The 23,640-nt window shown below is 33.1% G+C and overlaps 2 protein-coding genes across 4 annotated transcripts in view; both read left to right on the top strand.

Moving 5' to 3' along the window:
- Positions 1 to 34: 34 nt before the first annotated feature.
- On the top strand, positions 35 to 3,650 carry Mefg1 (mitochondrial translation elongation factor G 1). The gene is made up of 9 exons (XM_083082709.1): positions 35 to 238; positions 333 to 491; positions 647 to 1,145; positions 1,241 to 1,505; positions 1,632 to 1,803; positions 1,962 to 2,252; positions 2,332 to 2,535; positions 2,685 to 2,996; positions 3,117 to 3,650. The coding sequence occupies exons 1-9, from the start codon at positions 164 to 166 to the stop codon at positions 3,381 to 3,383; spliced, it is 2,244 nt and encodes a 747-aa protein (XP_082938835.1). The 5' UTR covers positions 35 to 163; the 3' UTR covers positions 3,384 to 3,650.
- A 469-nt stretch (positions 3,651 to 4,119) lies between these two features.
- The window catches only part of Lrch (Leucine-rich-repeats and calponin homology domain protein), a 42,439-nt gene continuing 22,918 nt past the window's right edge, over positions 4,120 to 23,640 (top strand). Inside the window, exon 1 of one of the 3 annotated variants that reach the window (XM_083082708.1) lies at positions 4,120 to 4,599. In XM_083082708.1, the coding sequence (XP_082938834.1) occupies positions 4,413 to 4,599 (187 nt within the window). In that variant the 5' untranslated portion in view covers positions 4,120 to 4,412. The remainder of the gene's footprint in view (positions 4,600 to 23,640) is intronic. The other 2 variants (XM_083082706.1, XM_083082707.1) reach the window with 2 other exon arrangements.

The raw sequence follows: 23,640 nt of genomic DNA, 5'->3' as shown, positions 1-23,640 counted from the left end.
GTTTGCAGCGGACAAAATTTGTGTGTGTGTGTCAGTGTATATGTGTGTGTGTAATCCCGGCAATGTCGAACATCGCGTGTGCTTCGTGCAACATCGTAAAAAAAATTTTGACAAAAATATTATAGCTACAAAAATTACTTGGTATTAGATAAAATTGATAATCATGACTATTGTGAATATTTTAAGTCGTAATATTAATTTAACTCAATTATTAAAGCTACATTCGTGCATCTATGGAGTAAGATTCATAACCTTTACTTCTTCCTAATTGCTTTTGCATTTGTTAAAAAGAAAATTTTGCGACTTACGAAAATTACTTTCTCTTTTTTTAGCAAAATGTGCGGTCTTGGGCGTCACATGCTAAATTTGCCGAGCATAAAACATTGGAAAAGCTCAGGAATATTGGTATATCAGCTCACATTGATTCCGGAAAGACTACCTTAACTGAACGTATTTTATATTATACCGGTAGAATATCCGAAATGCATGAGGTGAGTTGTAGAATTTACTTATTGTATATATTTTTAGTGTTTATTTTTATATAATATAGGCAGATAAAATTAACTAAGTTAAGTATATGTTACTACATTTATATTATAATATTTCTATAGAATATACATATATACATATATATATTGTTTGTTAGGTAAAAGGAAAAGATAATGTTGGTGCAACTATGGACAGCATGGAATTGGAAAGGCAGAGAGGAATCACTATTCAATCTGCCGCGACGTACACGTTATGGAAAGATCATAACATTAATATTATTGACACACCTGGACATGTAGATTTTACAGTGGAAGTTGAAAGAGCTCTACGTGTTTTGGACGGTGCTATACTTGTTCTCTGTGCTGTAGGTGGTGTCCAATCACAGACCTTGACTGTAAATCGGCAGATGAAGAGATACAATGTACCCTGCTTAGCATTTATCAATAAATTAGATAGGATGGGTGCAAATCCAAAGAAAGTCTTACAGCAAATGAGAACTAAATTACATCATAATGCTGCATTTTTACAATTACCAATTGGTCTGGAAAGTAATACAAAGGGAGTAGTTGATTTAATTTCTCAAAAAGCAATTTATTTTGAAGGAAATTTCGGGGAAGTTGTTAGAGAGGCTGAAATTCCAAAAGATATGAATGCAGGTATGCATATAGAATTAGATCTCAAAGTCATATTTATATGTTTGTTTTCTGTTTTTGCTTTACAAAGTTATTATATACAATATTACATCCATTAGAGGTGAATGAAAAGAGGCAAGAATTAATTGAGCACTTGAGTAATGTGGATAATACACTTGGTGAATTATATCTAAATGATACAAAGTTAACTGAGAAAGATATTATGGATGCTATACGTAGGAGTTGTTTGAAAAGAAAATTTACACCTGTATTAGTTGGTACTGCATTAAAAAATAAAGGTGTTCAGCCATTATTAGATGCAGTAATTAACTATTTACCAAATCCAGGAGAAGTAGAGAATTATGCTCTTCAAGAGAAATCTGAGTAAGCATTTTGTATATTAATGATAATTAATACCTGTGTGTGTACTATGTACCTAAAGATAAATTTTATTTTATATCTCTATTGTTTATTTTATTAAATATATCTTTATCTTCTATTTTTTATTAGTGGAAAATGTACTAAAGTTTTATTAAATTCTAATCGCGATGATAAAAATCCTTTTGTTGGATTGGCTTTTAAATTGGAAGCTGGCAGATTTGGTCAATTAACGTATTTCCGTTGTTATCAAGGAATGTTGAGGAAATCAGATAACTTATACAATACGAGAACAGGAAAAAAGGTAATTATATATTTACACACACACACACACACACACACACACACACATATATATATATATATATATATATATACATTTCTTTATAATTTATCATTAAAATGTTCAAAAAGTCTTTAAAAACTATCATGATAATTGTGTGTGTGTTCTATTATTTTCAGGTGCGAACTCAAAGATTAGTTCGGCTTCATTCAAATCAAATGGAAGATGTGACAGAAGTCTATGCAGGGGATATTTTTGCTTTATTTGGCATAGATTGTGCATCTGGTGATACTTTTGTCAGAGATTCTAAGCTAAAATTATCAATGGAATCAATTTATGTTCCTGATCCCGTGATATCTATGTCTATACAAACAAAAAATACGAAAGATCGAGACAATTTTGCTAAAGGTATTGGTCGATTTACTAAAGAAGACCCAACTTTGCGTTTCAACTATGATACCGATAATAAGGTAAGATTTTTAATATCATAAATTATTATTTTTGACAAATATTTATATATATCATCACTAAGACATATGTCTCTTTCAGGAAAGTATAGTTTCTGGTATGGGAGAATTGCATTTGGAAATTTATGCACAACGATTAGAACGTGAATATAATTGTCCAATCATTCTTGGAAAGCCAAAGGTTTCTTTTCGTGAAACTTTATGTGAACCATGTGAATTCAATTATCTTCATAAAAAACAATCTGGTGGTGCTGGCCAATATGCTCGTGTGACTGGAATTATGGAAGTATGAAATATGTGCATTATCTTTTTATTATTAATATTTATCATATTTATTGATATTAGATATTATTTGCGTATGTACATATAATCTTTCAATAATTTTCAAACAATATTTTATTTATAAAAAAAAATTTCTCTGTTTCTTATTCTTAGCCCTTGCCACCTCATAAGAACACACATATCGAATTTTCGGACGAAACTATAGGGACTAATGTTCCAAAACAATATATTCCGGGTGTAGAAAAAGGCTTCAGAGCTATGTGTGAGAAAGGTATGCTCAGTGGACATAAAATTGCTGGTGTTAGATTCAGAATAATAGATGGTATGCACCATTGTGTCGATTCTTCGGAGTTCGCCTTTTTCCAAGCTGCTCAAGGTGCTGTCAGAGATGTATTTCAAACTGGTAGCTGGCGAATTTTGGAGCCAATTATGCTGGTCGAAATAACGGCTCCTGAGGAATTTCAGGTACAATAATATTGCTTAATATAGTTTATTTCGCATTTATATAATTTATTACTTTTTTGCTAGAAACTTACATGTCCCTATATTACATAATTAAATTTTTAAATGATATGCCCTTTATAGGGTCTGGTATTAGGACAAATCAGTAAAAGAAAAGGAATTATAAAATCAACGGAAATGAATGATGAATGGTTCACAGCCATTGCAGAAGTACCACTTAATGAAATGTTTGGTTACTCTGGTGAAATAAGATCCACAACACAAGGTAAAGGAGAATTTACTATGGAATATACAAGATACAGCCCTTGCCTACCAGAGGTACAAGAAGAGCTTGTTAGACAATATCAAGAATCACAAGGAATCGTAGTAGCTCAGAAATCGAAAAATTGATTATAGAGCATTAGGTATGTTTTTTTAGTGAAAAATTGCGCAATATTATCGTGAATGCTATAAATGTATCATGGTAATACTTGTTTTATTATATCTAAATATTTACTTAATGTAAACTATTAAGATATAGTAATGAATTAATTTATTAATAATAGAAAGTTGATGAATGCAATTTGTATAATTGGCAATTTTGACAGAGTGAATGTATCGAGCGGATTAGTTCATGTCGAAAATGTGTGATATATAAAATAAATACATAGAAAATAATTTCTGTCTACAGAGAAACATACAACAAAATACCTATATTGTATTTCTCATTGTCTTTCCCGCGCTCGAGTTTCGATATAACATATAAAATTTAATTTCAGCATCAGCTTTCTCTATGTTTCCGTATTTTTAATTATGTTAAATATATACGAAAGCGTATTCTTTTTGTCTGTATATATATATATATATATATATATATATATATATATATATATATATATTTTTTTTTTTTTTTTTTTTCAAATCTTGTTTCTCATTTTTTTTCTCCAGTGCTTTTATTTTGAATGTTAAAAATGTAATAAGTAACTCTAGTGTAAACTTTTATCTATTATATATCATTTAATATATGGAAAAAAATATATATTAATATATAAATGATATATATTATATATATTTATATATATAGAAGTATAATTGTACACTACTATATGTATGCATAAATAAATAAATAAATAAATACTAAATACTAAGAGACCGAGAGACGGTTGTCATGGCGACGATACAAGATGGCGCTCAGGTGGCGTGCATCGCGGCGCACAGTGCGACGCGCAGCGCGGCCTATCAGTCGCGTCCTGATAGATTGGGGGGGAGGTTGTATCGCGCGTCTTCTACCCTCTGTCGCGTTCTCGAGCACGAGATCGGAGCGCGTCGCCGCGAGTGTACTTCGCCGGGGGAGACGCACCCTCTTGTCCTCGGTCGCTGCGTATCGCCGAAGCCGTGCGTGCAGTCGTGCCGCGTGTGCCCGTGTCCGAAAAATGTAATATGGCGATGGTTGCGTCGAACATGAGCGGCCACATACAAAAGCAGCTCACCAGGAGCCTCGAGCGAATCCTGGAGGAGGCGCACCTGAGCGGCGAACTTAAACTCAGCGGTCGCAAGCTCAAGGACTTTCCGAAGGTCGGGAAAGCCGGCGCGGCCAAGTATAACCTGCAGGACACCGTGATCGCCGGTGAGTCCATTTGATCCGTTTTTTTTCGCTATTTTCGATCAGGTCGATTTTACCAGGAATGATCGTACAAATATTCGCGAATGTTAAGTATACAGAGGAATACGTATACGCGGTAACGCACGCGATTGATCCGAATTCTGTTTGGTGGACATTTTTTGTTTGTTTTTGTGTGCGCGTTTTTTCGCTCTCTTACGTCACAAGGATACGCAGTACACACGGCAAATTCATAAATACGTATATTCGCAAATAATTTTTCGTGTATTTGTAAATTATAATTACCACTCACTGTTAGTTTATTATATTCGTAATATCTACTTTAATTCTCAATACTTGCTTCGCATAATTTGAAACATTTTTTTAAAGATTTTTTTAAAATTTTGACATGAATTGTCGGTTAAAAATTTTTCTGTGATATCTGAAGTAGAGTATTCCTATTGAATCTGCATTTTCCATAGAAAGATTTATTTGAATTTATTCCTGGCGGAAAGTTTACAATAGAGAGAATTACCTACAAAGATATTATGTTTCGTGTCAATGAATATGTATTATATGTATGGAATGCTATTAAATCTAACTTTTGGTTATTTAACAACCGAATACATATGTACCGTTCGTGTCAGTGCATTGACCACAGAAACTTTTAAGCATTACCTAATACGCGTGCACCTGCCAGGTTCTCGACACCTGGCGTGCATTATTCACCGATAATTGCAGCTGATTGTAGAGCTTTAGCAAACGTATAGTGCTGGCAGATTTATTAAACATCCCGACGACGATTTGAAAACGCATTTACGAACGAAATTCGCACATTCATTGCGCATTTATTATGCTTAACATCGATTCTTCTCGAGACTCGTTTCGATTTTACGTCTGAAGTACATATGTGACGTACATAAATATTTATTGTATTTTAATCGTTTTTCGGATACACAGTGCAATTAAATTTGAATAAGATAATTACTTTGACTGATAAAATTTATATTTTATCAATCAAAATGATTATTTTATTCAATTCTAATTGTTTCAACGCATAAAACAATTGAAATATAATAAATATCATTGTAACTTTTATGACATTGTAACTTTTATTAACAAGTTGCAAAGTAAAAGGAAAAATAGCACATTATAATACAGCAGCGATAAAAATAAAATAATAAAATGGATTTTTTATTCTTCGTGATACTTCGAAGAAAAACATCCACGATGTAGATAAATATAATTGAATTATAATATTGAGACAATTTAAAACTAGTATTAAGCGGAACGAATATTCGCGAGTTAATTCATTTCTCTTGAAATAATTCCTACAGATATTAAAAATTCTTCTTTTGATTGTGCTATTTTTGCAGTCGAATTCCTACGTGAAATTCAAATTTCAGATGGGCTAAAAAGAATGTAAAGGCTTTTACAAATAATTAGTCACGTCAATACTTCGTAACAAAAAAATTAGGGAAGAAAATAAAATAAAAATAGAAAATTACAAACTTTAAGTAAAAATTCACAGAAAGAATACAAAATTTAGACTGACATATTTCATTATCATATGCAGAGACAAGACGTGTGTGTGTGTTTGTATCGAAACAAAAACATATCAAATGAACACAGACTGCAGAATATAAAACAGACTACAGAAATGTAAACTCGTGGGATCTTTATATAGCAAGGTTTATACAGTATATTTATACTATGCTTTTTTTCACTTGCGAGACCAAATAATATGCAAACATGACATACGATCTATGTATATAACACATTCTTAATGTCTTAATATATCTTGATTAAATGATGTAGCATTATGTTTTTCTATTGAAAAGTGTAAGTACAAGTTACATACAAATTTAATTTACATACAATTTAATTACAAAAATATTAATATCTAAAGTAAATATCTCTTCAAATAATTTTAATATTTTCGCTTTTTTCAATATTTCTTTTCCTTGTTCATTTAAAAGTCCAAGCAAATTTAGTTACGACAAAAATGTTAGTAGTAAATATCTACAAATAATTTTAATATTTTCGCTTTTATTTAAAACATTTCTTTTCCTTCTGATCTCATTCGCGTAATCGTAAAAAGAATCAATGTGACGTAATACTCTCGAAATAGAAAGATATGAAAAAGTGAGAAAGAACCGCGCTCTGAAACAAAATTCTGCGCCAAAGTTATGCATCCGCGGAGGGACTTATTTCTGTCGCGCCGTGTATAAACATCGTGTGCGCCAAGAGCGTGCAATCGTGTCCGCAACTCTTTCGTGTCGTGCACAAAGGAGACTTTCCGCGCGTAATAATTTTCCCGCCCGATAGATCGACGTCCTGGTTCTCCTTTTATCACCGGGGGTTCGGTCTGAACACGACGTGCCGCAGGAACCGCGTTATCTCGGCGCACCCAGTGTTTCCTGTCGCTGTAATAAATACATGTCGAACAGCCAATAATATTCCAAGAGTAACGAGAATTAAGTTCGCTAAGAATGTGCCAAGTTTCGACGTGGTCGATACGTCGCTGACACTTGACAGTAACAAAACTTGCCAAGTATCGACAGACGTTCGTCCCTTCGTCTCTCACGCTTATTTCATTAAGATGAAATTACTTCAACTGTCGCTTCTGCATCTGCGATTTCTGCACTTCGATATAAAAGTGAAATAATTGGCAATTATATAATTATATTAATTATTAACATGAGTCACTAATATTATATAATATAATATATATACACTTACAAGATATTTTAACATGAAACACAACGAGAGACGAACATTTTAAAGTTAATCGCTACTTATGCTCATATATATTGTCATATTTAATAAATTTAAAATATTATTTAATTAAAATATTAATTAAAATATTATTTAAAATATTATTTAATTAAAATATTATAAATAATGATACGACAAATGTGAGGTTTAATTTTTTTCTGATTGATGATCTATATTATTTTTTTTTTTAGGCAGCTAAAATTTATTCGATATTTTCATATTAGTATTTTCATATTAGTATGTATGTGTATAAGATTTTGTAAGAAATAATAAAGTGTACGTGTGTATATATTAGATGGATATCTAGGTCAACACGATATAATATTAAAGGCAATAAATTACAGGCTATTCATCGATATTGCGAAAGAATTCAGTCGACTCTAATTCGCGGAATAATTTCATGCGTTCGCTGTTATACATTGATTAGGTTCTACGATGCTGATTCATAATTCTTAAGCAGAATGCAGTATATTCGCGGTTTCAATGCGGTGTCGTGCATACTCACACTTTTTTTTCTTACGCGTGTTACACGCACTCGCTTATTCAGTATAATGCCTAACGTGTCAGGAATGTGAGATAACATTGCACGTGAAGTTTTTCCAATCGTTATCCGCAATTTTCAATTATGGTTACACTTTCGTGGATTAATAGATAGCAATAACGACCTTACTTTCGTGTTTCAAACTCGAGAATGTTTCCATTAAAGCAATTTGAAAATCCAGTGCCCCATATTTTCACCGCATATAATTAACGGTTGGACGAATGATAATCAACGACTCACATTATTTAGCACACTGACACTCGGAGAAAGTGCAGACGCTTTCTTGTTGATTTCTTATTCATACTTTTTTATAAAAAGTAGTTCTGAAACGAGATAACATACATATATACATAGAGGCACACAATACGTTTTATTTTAATTATATCTTAGAAAATTATTACACGTTTTATTTTAATTATTTTTAAAAAAATATGTACGTTATTTCCATTATAAAAATAACGCGATATCTGCATATATCCTCCTGTCACAATCTTTCCGACCGAACAGCGGGCTCATCGAATTTCGATGACGTTCGTCGGGAAATGGACTAGAATCGTAGATTGACGTTGTCCCTGGAGAATGGATCGGTGATATTCCATGGTAGGGGACTTTTTTACTATTTTCCCGAGCATTATCGAACTGTCCCTCGCCCGCCCATCTTACGACGAGTCCCGTGAGAGAGGGGACGTAACTTTATTAACGGACCCCAGGTCAGTTCAGTCAGTCTTGATGAGATATCTGATAGCTTATTCCATATCGGACACCAGAATGAAATATGCACGCGTACCAATTAACGTTACGTTTCTTCCCTTCTCCGAAAAAAATCTCTCTTCAGAATAAACATATCGTTCTAGTGCTTGATAAACTTAATTTTAAAATTATAGAAGAAAATATTTTTTCTCGTGTATTTTTTCATTAAACTTCATTCACAATTGAGTCGATATATTAATAATAATAATATATATTAGTGTTATATTAATATATTATAATAATAAAATATTCCAAAATTTAAATAATCTTACTTTTTTATTTGACATTTCATGAAACTCGAAAAATTTATCTCGAGCACGTCTTTCTCTCCCCAAAGGATACTAATAAATATTTTTTATCATCTCGCCTTCTCGTCGCATATAATGCGCATTCGGTCAGAGCTGTTATCGATTATGTCACGGTGTACCGCGCACATTCTTCTTTAGATAAAGAAGAAGGGTGCGACATCCCTTTCCGTGTCGTCCCTCTTTATGCACCATTACAGGCAGATAATTCAGTCAGCGGGGGATGTCCGCCACTTCGCTTTGTGGATTTTAAAATCAGTGTGTCTGCGTCTGCAGTTGCGGGAACGAAACTCGCGCAGACGTTTTCACGATGACCGGAATGCCTTGGCATTCTACGCGATCTTCTGTGCCAAATGCAATTTCGTCGACGCAGTTACGATCCGCACGCTTGTGTGGCCGCGGTCTTGTTGCAAGGACTTCGAATAACATACGTATCGAACAAGCTTGCAGTCACGTTATATCGAATTTTCACGAACGTCCCCGTATTTGTATCTGTTTCTAGTAGTCCGGAAATTTAAATAAATGACACGACACGGTACTATATATTTCGCGGTACTCGCTTTAGCAAAATTGATGGTATCCCTTAATACACTTTATGGTGTATTTTTTCGTCTGCGCCACTGAAAACAAACATATAAATTTTTTTACGCGATTGTCGATCGTTATAACTGCAAGTTTACGCCGTTGACTATAAGAACACGTAACAGTGCTTCTCGCGTATATCTTTTCATTTGATCATTTAATTACCTTGCTTAGAGAAGCATACTATTTTGTAACATAACTTTAATTTTCTTTCAAGTCTTTATAATATCTCATTTCATTTATCATAATCAAATTATCGAATAAATATACTATCGTCACTTATCATTCAACGTGCAACAATACAGATTGCATTAACTCACTATCGATGGAAGGAATCAAAGAGCAACAGTGCGTAAAATAAAGTTTGTAACTTCACTGAGCAATCGTCATATCAGGCATCTTAATTGTCTAATTAGTCGAGCATGAATGTATCGGACTTTTGTCATACATTAAACTATTGCACAATAGTCACATCATAAACTAGTAGTAGTTATCTTCGATCATTAATGCCGTCTAATTACTATCATTGCGTAAAAAAACTTGCATATTTTCTCTTATCTTTGTGATACCGTAATTTCTTTTTTATTGCTTTTGCTTTAAAGAAAGTTAAATTCAATATAATAATATAACGTCCAGCAAAATATTTTCTACAAAATATTTTCAATGTACATTTCGACAAGTTACGCTTGCACGCGTGAAATAACTGTCGAAAGACTCGAAAAAGTTGGAGCGCGAGCGCATCCGAGTGCGATAGTGTGTGCGATTGCACTTCACTTTTCAGCGGATCACTTCGTTATTATTTGCTTTCTTTGCTCTCTCTTTCTTTGCCCGCTGACTCTGTAACAGCTGTCGTGCAACGAAGAATCGGCCAACCGCAACGAAAACGTTTCCTTCTCGAATCGCTTTAGGACAATTTCTTCGCGTCTGCAATATTCGAGCGTCTTAAAAAATTCTGATCGATATGCCAAGAATGGAGTACATTTGAAACATGTTATTTGTGTTCATTATATTTATTATTTGCAATCAATTAATCGTAAAACGTGGAACTTTGTAACGACGCGTTATATCGAATTTTAGAAATTAATTTAATTTCGCGAAAATCGATAGAAAGCATATATAAGTGATTATCATAACAGGAAATTATTCTCTAAATTATTGAAACGTTATAGCAGACAATAATAAGCAAAATGATATTTTCATAAATACATAATTCATTATTAATTATATGATAACGAGGAAAATATGGATCATTCTACATGATAATGCAATGATGCATTGATAAATCAACAGATTAGAAGATTAATAAGATTCATATCTTGTGGATAGAGTTTTTTTTAAATTACTTCACTTATATCTGTTAAATGTGCGCGAAGAATCTTATAATCCGAGAAGAAATATATGATACAGATCTCTCGAAAGGAAAATGCAAATGTCATATCAAGTATATCTTGAGAAGAGAGATATCTTATGAATTCAATGTTGAATAATCGAAAAGATCTTTCGTCCCCGAACTTTCTTAGACTCTTCAGTCTCTCTCTAGTTCAGGAAAATCCAAACGGTACACGAAATATACACCAAGGGCGATGACGACCCTCCGAATTATCTCCAGCGATATCGAAATGTGCCACGCTGGTCCTGCTCGTTCGTGAGGGTGCCGCATTTTTAAAGGGGTGGAGCGACTTGCGTGCGCGCGGGGATGTAAGAGAGACATCCGTGCACGTTCAAGCTAAAGATAGAGACACCGCAGCTGCAGAGGCAGGGGTGCCAACAGGTCGATAACTTCATAACGTGTTATACTATGGGGTTTACTATGGCGCCACTACTCTCGCGAGTTTCGTTTGTCAACATCGAAGCTGTTCAGCTTATACTACTCTCCCAGCAAACTTAAATACGACGGTATTATACTTGCTGTATGCTAGAGAGAAACATGACAAGTTGGGGAATGGGCTAGAGTACCCTAGAGTGTGTCAGAGCTCACGCCGTATTAATCCTAGAGTACTAACGCAATGAAATGATAACGGTTTTAGTTGTAATACCAAGGGACAACGTTATTCTCAATATGCTGAAGAAAATAACATATGATATAGTATCAATTATTAGGAGCAGTAATTAATATATGTGGACATGTCAATTATTTTATTGATGATTATTATACATAAACTTTATTAATAATATTTGATTGATATGTTGATATATAATAAGTTTGTAATATTAAAGTAAATTTGATATATCAAATTTAATATATTAATTTAACTTATCAAGATGCTTTATTATTTGATTATGAGCGTTTTAAAGTTATTTCAAGATAAATATAAAACATAATAAATATGATATTTCCGGTTTAAAACATAAATTTTATAGAGAGAATATAAAAATGCTAACATTTAATCGGAAAAAGATTTAACGAGCGATTCTAGAGTTGAGTTGTGTCACAGTGAAGCAAAGTTCGTTAACGTAATCCGGTTTTATCGTTTATTCGAAGCACTTATACTTGTCAAAGGAGACTCTAACGAGACATTCCCTTGCGAAACATCCAAAGTTCGAGGAACTCTTACACATACGACATATATCAATTTGATATGCGATTTGGATATTTTGTGTGATATGCTGTTTATAAAGAACATATCATTTATTCACATATTTAAGAATAATACAAACGACTTTCCTTTCTATTAAAATAACAGTTAATATTATTTCATGATACAATTTTAAAATAATGTATATTTATCTAGCATCATATAAATATTTATCAAAATCGATAAATACCAAACAAACCGTCGCCAGATGCACTAAAGAGTATATCGACCAATCGCGATTGTAGACTGTTTGATAGAAAAGTAAATAACGACATAGAATAAACACTCTTGCACAAGAGTATCTTGTTATTATGTGTATTTCTCTAGCCTTCTATATTTTTAGAATCATTTATATCCCATCATGTTTATCTTTTTACGCGGAATAAATAATAAATGTAATGAAAAATTTGAAAACAAATTGAAAACACTATCACTATACTTTCATAAAAATTAATACAAAAATTTTATCATAACTTTTATTGCACTAAAAAAAATTAAGGAGTAATCACTATTATTTCGTATGGTAAGGCATCGTCTGACGTACTTACGCATCGTGATTAATTAATTTCTTTCCGAGACTCCCAGCTGCGAACGAGCCTTCTCCCTAATTTGTTCGCGTCCGATGGCGAATATGAATGAAGACACGATCTCTCGTGCCGCATTTGGCACGAGACTTCGCGCATCCCCGATCTCCGTCGTGTTTGTAACGAGACAGTCCAGACTCTGTCGCATCTGAGGTCTGTGTCTCGCGTCGCACGTGCGCCGAGACCAAACACGATGAATGCACCCGATACGGCGTTGTGTCGTCATCTCTCGCGTGCCTCCGGACCGCCACACGCGTTTATTGTCCTGTGCTCGTGCATATAATGTACCGGCGACTGTGAGAAATCAGGCATTTCCTCCGGTATTGATAGCAACGCTATCCATTAGTTTATTAGAATCCAAGTTGCATTCACGGAGTTCTGGAGGAAGTTTAAATAATATCGAAATATTATTATAATTTCGTGAGAAAGAATGATATTTTGAGGGTGGCTAGAGGTAGATGGATACGAAATACAAGTGCAAAATATCTAAAAATGATTCGATTCTCATTTTAGCACCAGAAGATTATATATTATATATTACGATATATTCAATATTTTCTATATAAAATAGAAAACTGATATTAATATCAAAATTTCAATTTCGCGAATGAAAAATGATGAGAAAGACAGCTTATATATTCGAAGGCTTATACGCGATTTTACGATCGAGGTGTACTATCGTAATGATAATAACTCGCGGCTAATTATCTGGGAATAATACACTGTTTATTTTACGCGTTGGTAGATAATACAAATCGGTCGGCGGTTATTCCACAGCTTTCATGAATTCAGATGCCTCCTGAACGCGAATATATCGCCTTCGCGAATTAGTGCCGCACGCGCGAGCAAGCACGCGAGTTTATAGCGGCTTCTTAATGAGGAATATTAATTCAACACCTTTGCATCTAGCACGATATGAGGCTTTAATTACTATACAATGGGTAAAACATAAAATTCTAGCGGAAAAATAAATGAAATCGCTGGAATATAGCGTAGTTTCAAAAGTCCCGTAAGATTTACTATTGGCAAGATTTTTTACAGCTCTTATGTATTTCAAATTATTTCGTTTCTAGATTATTTTTACTTTATGCGTTATCATTTTTAATCTTTATTTTTTATATTAAAATATTTTATATATTTAAATATTTTATATTTAAATATTTTTTATATTTTCTTTGCGTCAATCTACATAAAATAATATTGCTTTTTGTACGAATAATTATTTACTTAAAATTTTTATTACTAAATTTATATGAAATAGATAAGTGTTATTTTGAAAAAATCTTACGAAACTTTTATTGTTCTTTTAGGATCTTTTTCTAATTATTTCAGTTTTATATAAAATCGCTTAGATTTATGAAACTCTGTTAAAGAAAGAGAATGGAAAGATATTTTTAAAAACTCCATAATTATCTCAATTTGTAATATTACAACTTATTCAAATAATTTTGACAGTGCATATTTTATCGTTTGATTTATTCAAAAATTTTCAATTGCTCACTCGGTTTTTCAGTAATTATTCATATACTAATTATTCAATAACTGTTCATATATTGCCGTCAAGTATTCATTCTCTGTCTGTAATACAAAATAACGCATCGTAATAAGGTAGACTTTTTTATGCATTGTTTGATATTCATAGAGATTTAAAGTTCTGTCATTCAGACCGCGTGTCACTGTATCACATACGCCATCATTCCTCTTGTGTATCGCATGTGCAAGGCAACATGGTTTCGTTGCCGAGTTATAATTAACTCTATCGCAGGGCCGCACTAATATCATCTCGGCTTGGTATGTAGAGTCACAAATTTTGTGCTAATAGTGCTTATTATCTAGTGTAGAATGCAGTAATTATTGTATATGTCATAATACGCAGCTATTCATAAAAATGATACGAAACGCGCTAGCAACTTTTCGTTAATAAAGAAAAATATATAGTATGTTCTATTTATGTGTTGTAATCCTTTTGCACAGATTGTTTCTATAAAGCACCAATTAACTGAAATTTTGCAGATTCTCTATGTCTCTTTTTCTCTCTAGCAACCTCAAATTAATTAAAGTTATTACTTTAATTGGTTTTATCTCTAACAATTTACAAAACAATCTTATGTAAGAGAGCATTTCAGCATTTTTTTCTCCATAAAAACATAATTTAATTTCATGGAATTTAATTACTGCCCATTAATTTCTATTCATTTTTTTATTCATATACGAGAATATCACTTCTAACCATAATTTATCTTTTATTCTATTAACAAGATTTATTGAAAAGCGGCAAAAGCTCTCGAAAGTTATTGGTCCAAAAAGAATATTCACGGTTTATAAGTAGCTCCTTTGTGAAGAAATTGCACCAACCCTCGTCGCTCTGATGCACTCGTTGTTTGAAGATAAAGTATCTCCCGTGGATTATCGATAGCTTAGAAGAAAGCTATGCCAGTCATGGCTCGCTGAGCCCTTTTTCCTTTTCACCGATATTCGCGATATTACGCTTACCAACTTTTACTTTTATCACTACGATATCATCGCTAGATATTCGTAGGCACACTTACAATATCAAATATATAAATAGAACGTTTTATGATATTTACATTAGCAGATTAATTTATGTAACAGAATTAATAAATTTTAACAGTTACGTATGCGAAATGATCCCACTATAATCGTTTATATTTATCAAAATGCAAAATTGCACTAATTTTTCTTTGTATGACTAATATATCAAGATGTAGTTGACTATCATTTTTTGAAAAATAATGCATATTTTCAATAAATAACAGATAATGCTAGATCTGTAAGAAGATGGCACGATATTTATATTTAAAAAATATATATTTTTAAGAGAGAAAAAGGGCAGAGATAATGCAATATTTGCGTACATACATCGCAGTTGCTGTGTAACTCGATTATTATAGAAGTGGATCGCTTTGTTTGCATCATTTACGCCGAGTGCTTAAAGACTTAAAAATGTCAGGAAAACATACATGCTAAGGAAACCAGGGCGGCAGAGGCATATCCTGTCGAACGCGTTCAACCGTATTTCAAATGTCACCGTGTATAACGCAAAAGAGAACCTTTCGCTTGGGTCATAAATAACGGCGATTAGCTTCCACTGTGTTTTTGTTTCAATCATGTGTACAACCTACGTAAATTGATTCTGCAAGTTTAGAATTCCTTCGGCTCAATTTTCTAATCTCATAAAGTACCCCTCATCATAAAGATTATATTAGATCTTAAGAGGGAAAATATGCATTTGGGAATGATTAAAATATCAATTTTTTTTATTTTAGAAATAGAGTAGATAAATTTCCGCATGTTTTGAGCTATATAAAATTATTTTTAGATAATAAAGGTTTTCTTTTTATAAAAATCAATAGTTTTTACTAAAATCAATAGTTTCTGTAAAAGTTATCTACTATCACTCATAAATATTCTATATAAGAAAAATAAATCGAAAAATTTTTCTTTAAATTTATAAAATGCTCCCGCATATCAGCTGTTAATTGTTAATTAATCATTAATCATTATTAACTATTTTTCTTATAAGTGTGTGCATGTCAACATATGTATAAGCAATATAAAAAAAATGTTCGTTTAGTAAATGTTAAAGTATGTATGATGTCTAATAAACATGACATGACTCTGCATCTATCGTTACGATATATGACCCATATATCGATCTATCGACTTTAAAGTCGGAGCTCTTCCGTTTTATCTACAAATAAATTTGCACCGCGGCACCAACGGCCATCGTTACATGCTTATGTGTGTACAATTACATACTTACACTTGCTGCATACAACGATGCAAAAGACATTTAGCTTTCGCCGTTTCATTGCTCATCCTTGATATTTACGAGCAATATAAAGACTAGTCGTTACCCAGCGTTTAATCTACGAGTGATCGATCGGTGAGGGTGCGCTCGAAATTAAAAATAGCTCTTTTCTATACAGATTTTTCAATTAATTTGCTATTTTCAGCCAGCTTTTATCACTTTGAGAAAATTCACGCGAGGAATTATTATGTCATGGAACATTCCTTTTGATCGTCGTTATACATGTTTCAACACAACAATGACATAATATTGTTTAATTTAAATTAATTTAAATTAATTTAAATTAAATAATATTATTAATAATATTATTGATAATAATATTATTTATAATATTATAAATAATATTATAATATTGTTTAATTTAAATTAAATAAGTTTTTATTACGTTTTATCTTAGACACATAAATAGCTATGTATTCATAGACATTTTTAGAAACAAAACTGTGACGTCTCCTTCCCAAGATTTAATCTTTTCATTTTCTCCAATAATCGATTCGACGCATTATTTTTTTTTAAAGCGCGTACTTTATCATTAGATCAATTTTTTTATTTTTTCCAATTATATGGCCTTTTTTCCTTTCTCTCACACCTATTTATTTTTATTTTAAACGTAGAAATTGTCAGAATAGATAAGAAGAATAAATTTATCTCTGTTTTAGCTTCTCAACACATGTACAGTGACATCATTTTAACGCTTTATTTCTCAGCAATGTCATGTAGCACTACTAGTATCACTTTTTTGCTCAAACTTGGCCTAGAATCTGACTTTTTAATGTTGAAACATGGATAAAAATGTACCTATTAAAATTGAGAAAAAAAGATTAATTATGTAGTTTAATAAAAATAACATGGTTATTTCTCATCTGGGCAAATAATGAATTTCATGCGATTCCATCTCGCAGAGATCATTCTACATTTTTCATTCGTACGAATTTAATCGCGCGTTATTCACGTATCCAGGTCGCGACCTGTAATCGTCTCGTGGACATCTATATAAAACTGTTGATAAACTTTAAAATGCCTTTTTATACAGGTCATCCTACTAGTATAGAATAAGATTTAATAATAAAGTTTTTAGAAAACTATCTATGAAATTAACTGTGCGAAAGAATATCAGTTTATTTAACAATAACCGACCAATTTTACATAATTTGACAAGAGCAGATTGAAGAGACGCGAATAATTCAGTTTCATACTATATTCTTCTTAATAGAATCAATCTCCGTACATTATAGACCTCGTTTGGCCGATTTGCTAAGAATTGTCAATGTCGGTCGACTGCACTATCGAAAGTGCAGTTATCTCGTGCTACCCATTGTTGCACATGCACAATATCGCATCTTCCGATCTCATTGTGTGAACTCATGGTGCTTCCATTGCGCTAACTTTATCTGATAAAAGATAGAAACCAGAGGTTATCAACGAGGTCAATCTTTCTCTCTTTCCCTATTTCTCCCTTCTGCGATATATTCTTGACAAACGCAATTTGCGTACACAACTTACAAAAAATTTGATGTGAAAAATTTGTGGATATACTTCTATATGAATTGAATCTTACTTTTTTGTGGATTTTAAATCGCAGATCCTCTCAATTAAGATTATAATCCATATTGTTCGAGCAAAATTTAGATAATATTGCGAGTTAATATTGCGAGAAAGTTTTTAATTTTACGCAGAAGAGAAAAAATTTTACACATTTCATACATTTGTTTATTATGCGAAATAATGTTTCTAAATAATTGAAAAAATTTTCATTTATTTTTTGATATTATATTTTATACGTGTAACACATTTTTTTATAGATAATTATAGATAATTAGAAAATGAAGCAAAACATTCTTAATATCTTAATCGAATTAATTCATTAAAAAAATCTAACGAAAAATAAATTGAGTTAGCATCGATGTGTAGTCAGAACGTTCAATGAACCTTTCATCTTTTGATTAATATAATTTTCCTGCAACCGCATAAATGACATGATGCAATTCGCCGAATGCCAGTTGGCATATATCTAACGATCGAAAGCTCAAAGCCGCTTTCCGCGAAACTCACTTTTCGTGTGTACACGCACGACGACGCTGCAGTGAGTTCGGATTTGAATACCCGCTGACGTGCATTGTACGTGAAAATGCATGAAAATAGAGAGAGAAGGGGTGACGTTACTCATACTCCTCGCGATTTTTTTTTCTCTGCGAGTGCTATATTTGCGTCCGAAAATGTGGAGTTTCCATTTGCAAGCTACACCTTTAGCACGACGTGTGCAAAACATTATCGCGGAATAATGCATCGTGAGCGACGAATAAAAGTCCCGATAGATAAAGGTGAATAGCTTATGCATATGTATAAAAAACATACGAGGCAATGCAACTTTTTATTCATTTCGCTCGGAAATTCTCTGAACGACTCAAAGTTGATTTTTTTGTCAAAAATGTCGAAACGATAGTTTTTAATTTGAAAATGATTGAAAAAAATGACACCATATGAATGATATCAAAATACATGCGAATAGTACATATCATGTTTATATCAAAACGTCTACATAAATACGTGTGATATAATTTTGTTAATAAATCGTATAGAATTTTTATTTATATATATTAATTTTTAATAATTAATCCATTTTCTTTTTTTAATACAAATACGAGTATAAATATAATGTTATAAATGTGTTTCTCTCTCTCTCTCGCGTACTTGATGATCATTTTCTTCTCTTCCACAGTGTCGCCGATGCGATCGCTTGATTATACGCTGGTATAATTTGTAGGCCGCCCCATGATTAAGGCTAACTTAATCTGCTTAAACGCGGTTCTTAGCTTCACGGGTTTAAATTAGGAAACGCGACTAGGCGTGAATAATACACGTGGAAACGGAGACCGATGAATTCGCCTCGATGATCATCTAAAATCGACACTGTGCGCAAATTATGAGGAACAAAGTCGTCTTTTAGCCTTTCGCACTCGGATCTCGAGCTGAATTATACAAGATCATGATAAAAAATATAAGCACAGAGTATGATACAAATAATATGAAATTTAAAAAAGCATTTAATATATGTTGTAAAAACATATTTTAATATGAATTAGAAAATGACATATCTTAATATACATTAGAAAAATTCTATGATAATAAAAAAAATATAGATAAAATGATTAATTTTAATTGCGATATAATTACTTGCTTTAATTCTTCATATACATATTATATATTAATATTTTGTATACATGAAAAATGTTTACAAGATGTAAGATACAGATAATGAATGTTAAAATTATACGATATAATACAGCTTTATTTGCTCTAATTCCTCACGCACATATTTTATATATGAATCGTTTTTGTATATTAATAGTTCTCTTCCTCAGCGTTATATCTGTGATATTGCTGTTATATGTGAAATAATCATAATTTCAAATAATTATATAAATTTGCAATAATAAATTTATAATGATATGCTTATACCTATGACAACGGTATACATAAAATCTTTTTTATAATTTTATATATCAATCATCATAATCGGAGTCATAATGAGATTTTCACATTAATTATTGGGTTTTATCAGTAATCACTATTATATCAATTTGATAATTGGATAATTGATTTGAAATGTTGTGAAACTAATTAACTATCTTTCCTAAACATTTATCTTATAAATATATAATATACAACACATTATATTATTTAATTCTGTAATCTTAATAATAGAGCGACAAATTTGTATTCTTGAGTCAGACTTTTTGAAGAAAATTATTTATAGCAGCTTTTTAAATATTTTCAAAATTACAATCGAATTAAAATACTGTCAAATTAACATTTAGATAAATATAAGTGATAAATAATGATAAATTAAGATAAAAATAAGTGAGAAATAATGAAAAATCGAATTAAAAACCTACTAAAATTAGAATTGCTCTCTAGAAAATCTTGTACATCGGCGTCAGCGCAGAATTGAAACGTATCTGTCGACGGAAAAAAAATATCTCCTTTGTTCCCCTGCCGTGTGTTATCCACATACGCTCTGGCACGTCTGCCAAATGTATTACATGCATCCATAATCACGCTCGGTCGAACGTGTGGCTTGAGACGGCTGCACGCACAATACGACGCACTGTTCGACACGCATGAGCCGCCTCGTCCACATATAAACCGGATCGTGAAAACGTGCTAGGAAACTCCTTTCTTTACATACGCGATATCCTAGAATATTTTTTCGAATAATTCGGAATAGATTCTTACTAATCGTATAATCTTCTCGTTGAGTTAGCGTCTCTCTCTCTCGCGTTCGTAATTTATTCCGACTTTGGTTTGTATAATTTTCAACGCTGCGTATGTTCTCTGCAAGTTTCCACGCACGTAATTCATGCCTGGTCAAATCGTCGCGTACCAGATGGTCGACAACTCGCTGCCGTGGAAATTATCTCTGACAGGCGGCTTAGATGGAATCCAAACATTGTCCGTCAGAATGTGCATTCGAGATTTCAGGCGTTACAACGCCGATAAATTCCACTTTACCTCGGCAGCACATGAATATTTTATCCGAATATTAACTTTAAACGTACAAATCCGGCTGTACGATATCACAGAGAGTCCTATTTCATTTCATATAAATGTAAATAATTGCACGCCTTAAAAGATCAGCTCTTGTCTGTAGAATTAACATGATGTGCTTTTTACCATTTAAAAAAATTTTTACATATTTATGTGATAGATGTATGAATATTTGAATGAGACATTAAAAATATAATTTTAATGTGATATTTAATTGTTAATGTTATCAGAATGTTATTCTTAATCAAAATGTTATCAGAAAAACTAAAGATTTCTTACAGGTATCATTATTGATTATTGCTTATACCACGATAAATTTTCCATCTGAGGAACCGGTGGCGAGTTCACGTAGACGATGACGAAGATGCTCTTGAATTCGTGGCGCCCGATCGAGAATGCGAGTCTCGTCCGCACTTGCGCGTCGCCGGAAGTTGCGGCGGTCCGTCACAAAAGCGGCAGAGCTGTCCTTCTCGCTCCCTCCTCGCGCGGTTGTCCACCTCGCAGCCGTCCTCCTCTTCGTCTTTGACGCGATCAACCCGCCAATGACATGGCAATAGCGACGGTTCAAGGACAGCACGCGACGGCGACGACGACGACGACAACAACACGAAGAAGCCGGACGGATGCGCCGTGTGAACTTCTTTTCTCCTCGCACACAATTCCCTTCCCGTCCCTTCCCGTCCCTCTCACCGGCGCATCTCCCGCGATGTCGTTTTTTCTGCGGGCCTCCTCAGCGGCGTCATATGTCGCCACCGTGAACAATGACGGCGAAAGTCAATTATGCGAAAATCGCGCTTCACCAGGTATGCGAAACGTACCATAATTGGCTCGCGTTGCGAATCGGGATTTCTCGCTCTCGAAGAAAGGTATTTATCAACTCTGGGTTCTTGTTGATCCATCCGATAACTTTTTACGTTATAGTGGAACTAATTAAATTTGTGTTATGTAACAATGGTATTGTTAGGGCAATTTAGACCTGCGGCTTTCTCGCCGTAATCATGAGAAGCGGAAAAGATGCGATCTAATATATTGTCTGAAGATCTTATGTTATCTTACGTCGGAAAAGTGTATAATTATGCTTGAAATCAAATAAGTATACCAATCGTGTTAGGAAGATAAATCGTAAGATTTATTAAATTTATGGCTTCTTAAAATTACCTTATTACATTCTGAAGAAACTTAATGAGAAGATTATATTAGAAAAACAGTAAACGTGTTCGTGCTGCTTAATATCGCGTAACATTTTCAATTATGATAATTTAAGAAGCAGATAAATAAATAAATCATCAAATCATAGGCTCATATAAACATTGTAAAATTAAGTAATTTCCGTTAAGTACAAAAATCATTACTAAATTCTTCAAAAAATCCTATTTTCTCCTACTTCCTATCTCTTTTTTTAGGCGTCTCTTATGCAAGCAGTTTTCGCTGCAAACACAGCGGGGATGCATCCTTTATATGATGCAGTTTGCACGAGGTTCCTGACCAAGTCTTCCGCAGAGGTAACTCGGTCAAATTTCACGCTGATAAGGCCGTGAATATTTCACTTTGTTGCGCGATACACGCCGGAGTGAACAACGCGCGCGCGAAGTATCTTGCTTAGTACTTGACAGCATGGCAACCCCCATGGGCAATATTTGCCATGGGGGCGTTATCGATCGTGCGGTCCTCTGTTTCCCTCTGTTTCGAGAGACGGCCTTACGTGTGTGGGCTTTCAGGGCCCCGCGTATCTCTCAGGATAAGTTAACGACATAAAGTCTTCTTCAACGTCCCTTTCCCTTCAACGATTTCTTTCTAGCCACACCTTTTGCAGGAACAACAAGAATAAGATCGGACGCAATAGATATAGGAGACTGCAGCCACTCACTCTCTCTTTTTTTTCTTTTGGTTTTTAATATAAAAAAATATTAAGAGGTTTTTCTCTGTCATATTTTGTAAGTTACAAGATATATAAAGCATAGCTGACAGAAATAAATGCTTATGGCGCCGGATATACTTATCTCAAATATTTATCGCCGATTACGAGTGATCATTACAATGATGATGAAATCACAGATGTTGGATCGATATTACGTTACGCTACAGCAATGTCATTGTAAACAATGTCACTCGTCATTCGATAGAAATACATTCGACGCCGGAAACAGTCATATTTATTGTACGCTACTGTCAAGAGAGAAAGAGGGAAAAATGAAGTGATTGAAACACAATGATTTCTCTGAAAATATTATATGATATTAGTTCTATTACAAATAAAATTTTTCTATATCAAGAATAACGCATGGAGAAATATTATTTTATTATTGCACAATGTAATATTGAATGATCAATTTTTATGTGTCTCGAAAGTGCATTTTCTTCTGTCAAAGAAGAGATCTCTGCCATTAGTGCGTGACATGTTCCAATTAACGAAGAATCAACATCACCTGCAACTCATGGTCAACGACGGCAAGTCACGGAGACGAGATTTTTTTGCAACATTCGATGAATCGCGCGGGACACACCCAGAAAATGGAGGAATTCGTCCTTCATTCGTACTTCAGGATTTACATCCGGCGCTCACGACTTGCGA

Source organism: Camponotus vicinus, unplaced genomic scaffold (genome assembly GCF_025532165.1).
Source record: "Camponotus vicinus isolate PSW18456_S1 unplaced genomic scaffold, iyCamVici1.0 SCAF_11, whole genome shotgun sequence".
NCBI classification, from domain to species: Eukaryota; Metazoa; Arthropoda; class Insecta; order Hymenoptera; family Formicidae; genus Camponotus; species Camponotus vicinus.
Note: the sequence above shows the minus strand (reverse complement) of the source record. Positions and strands in the feature narration are given on the sequence as shown.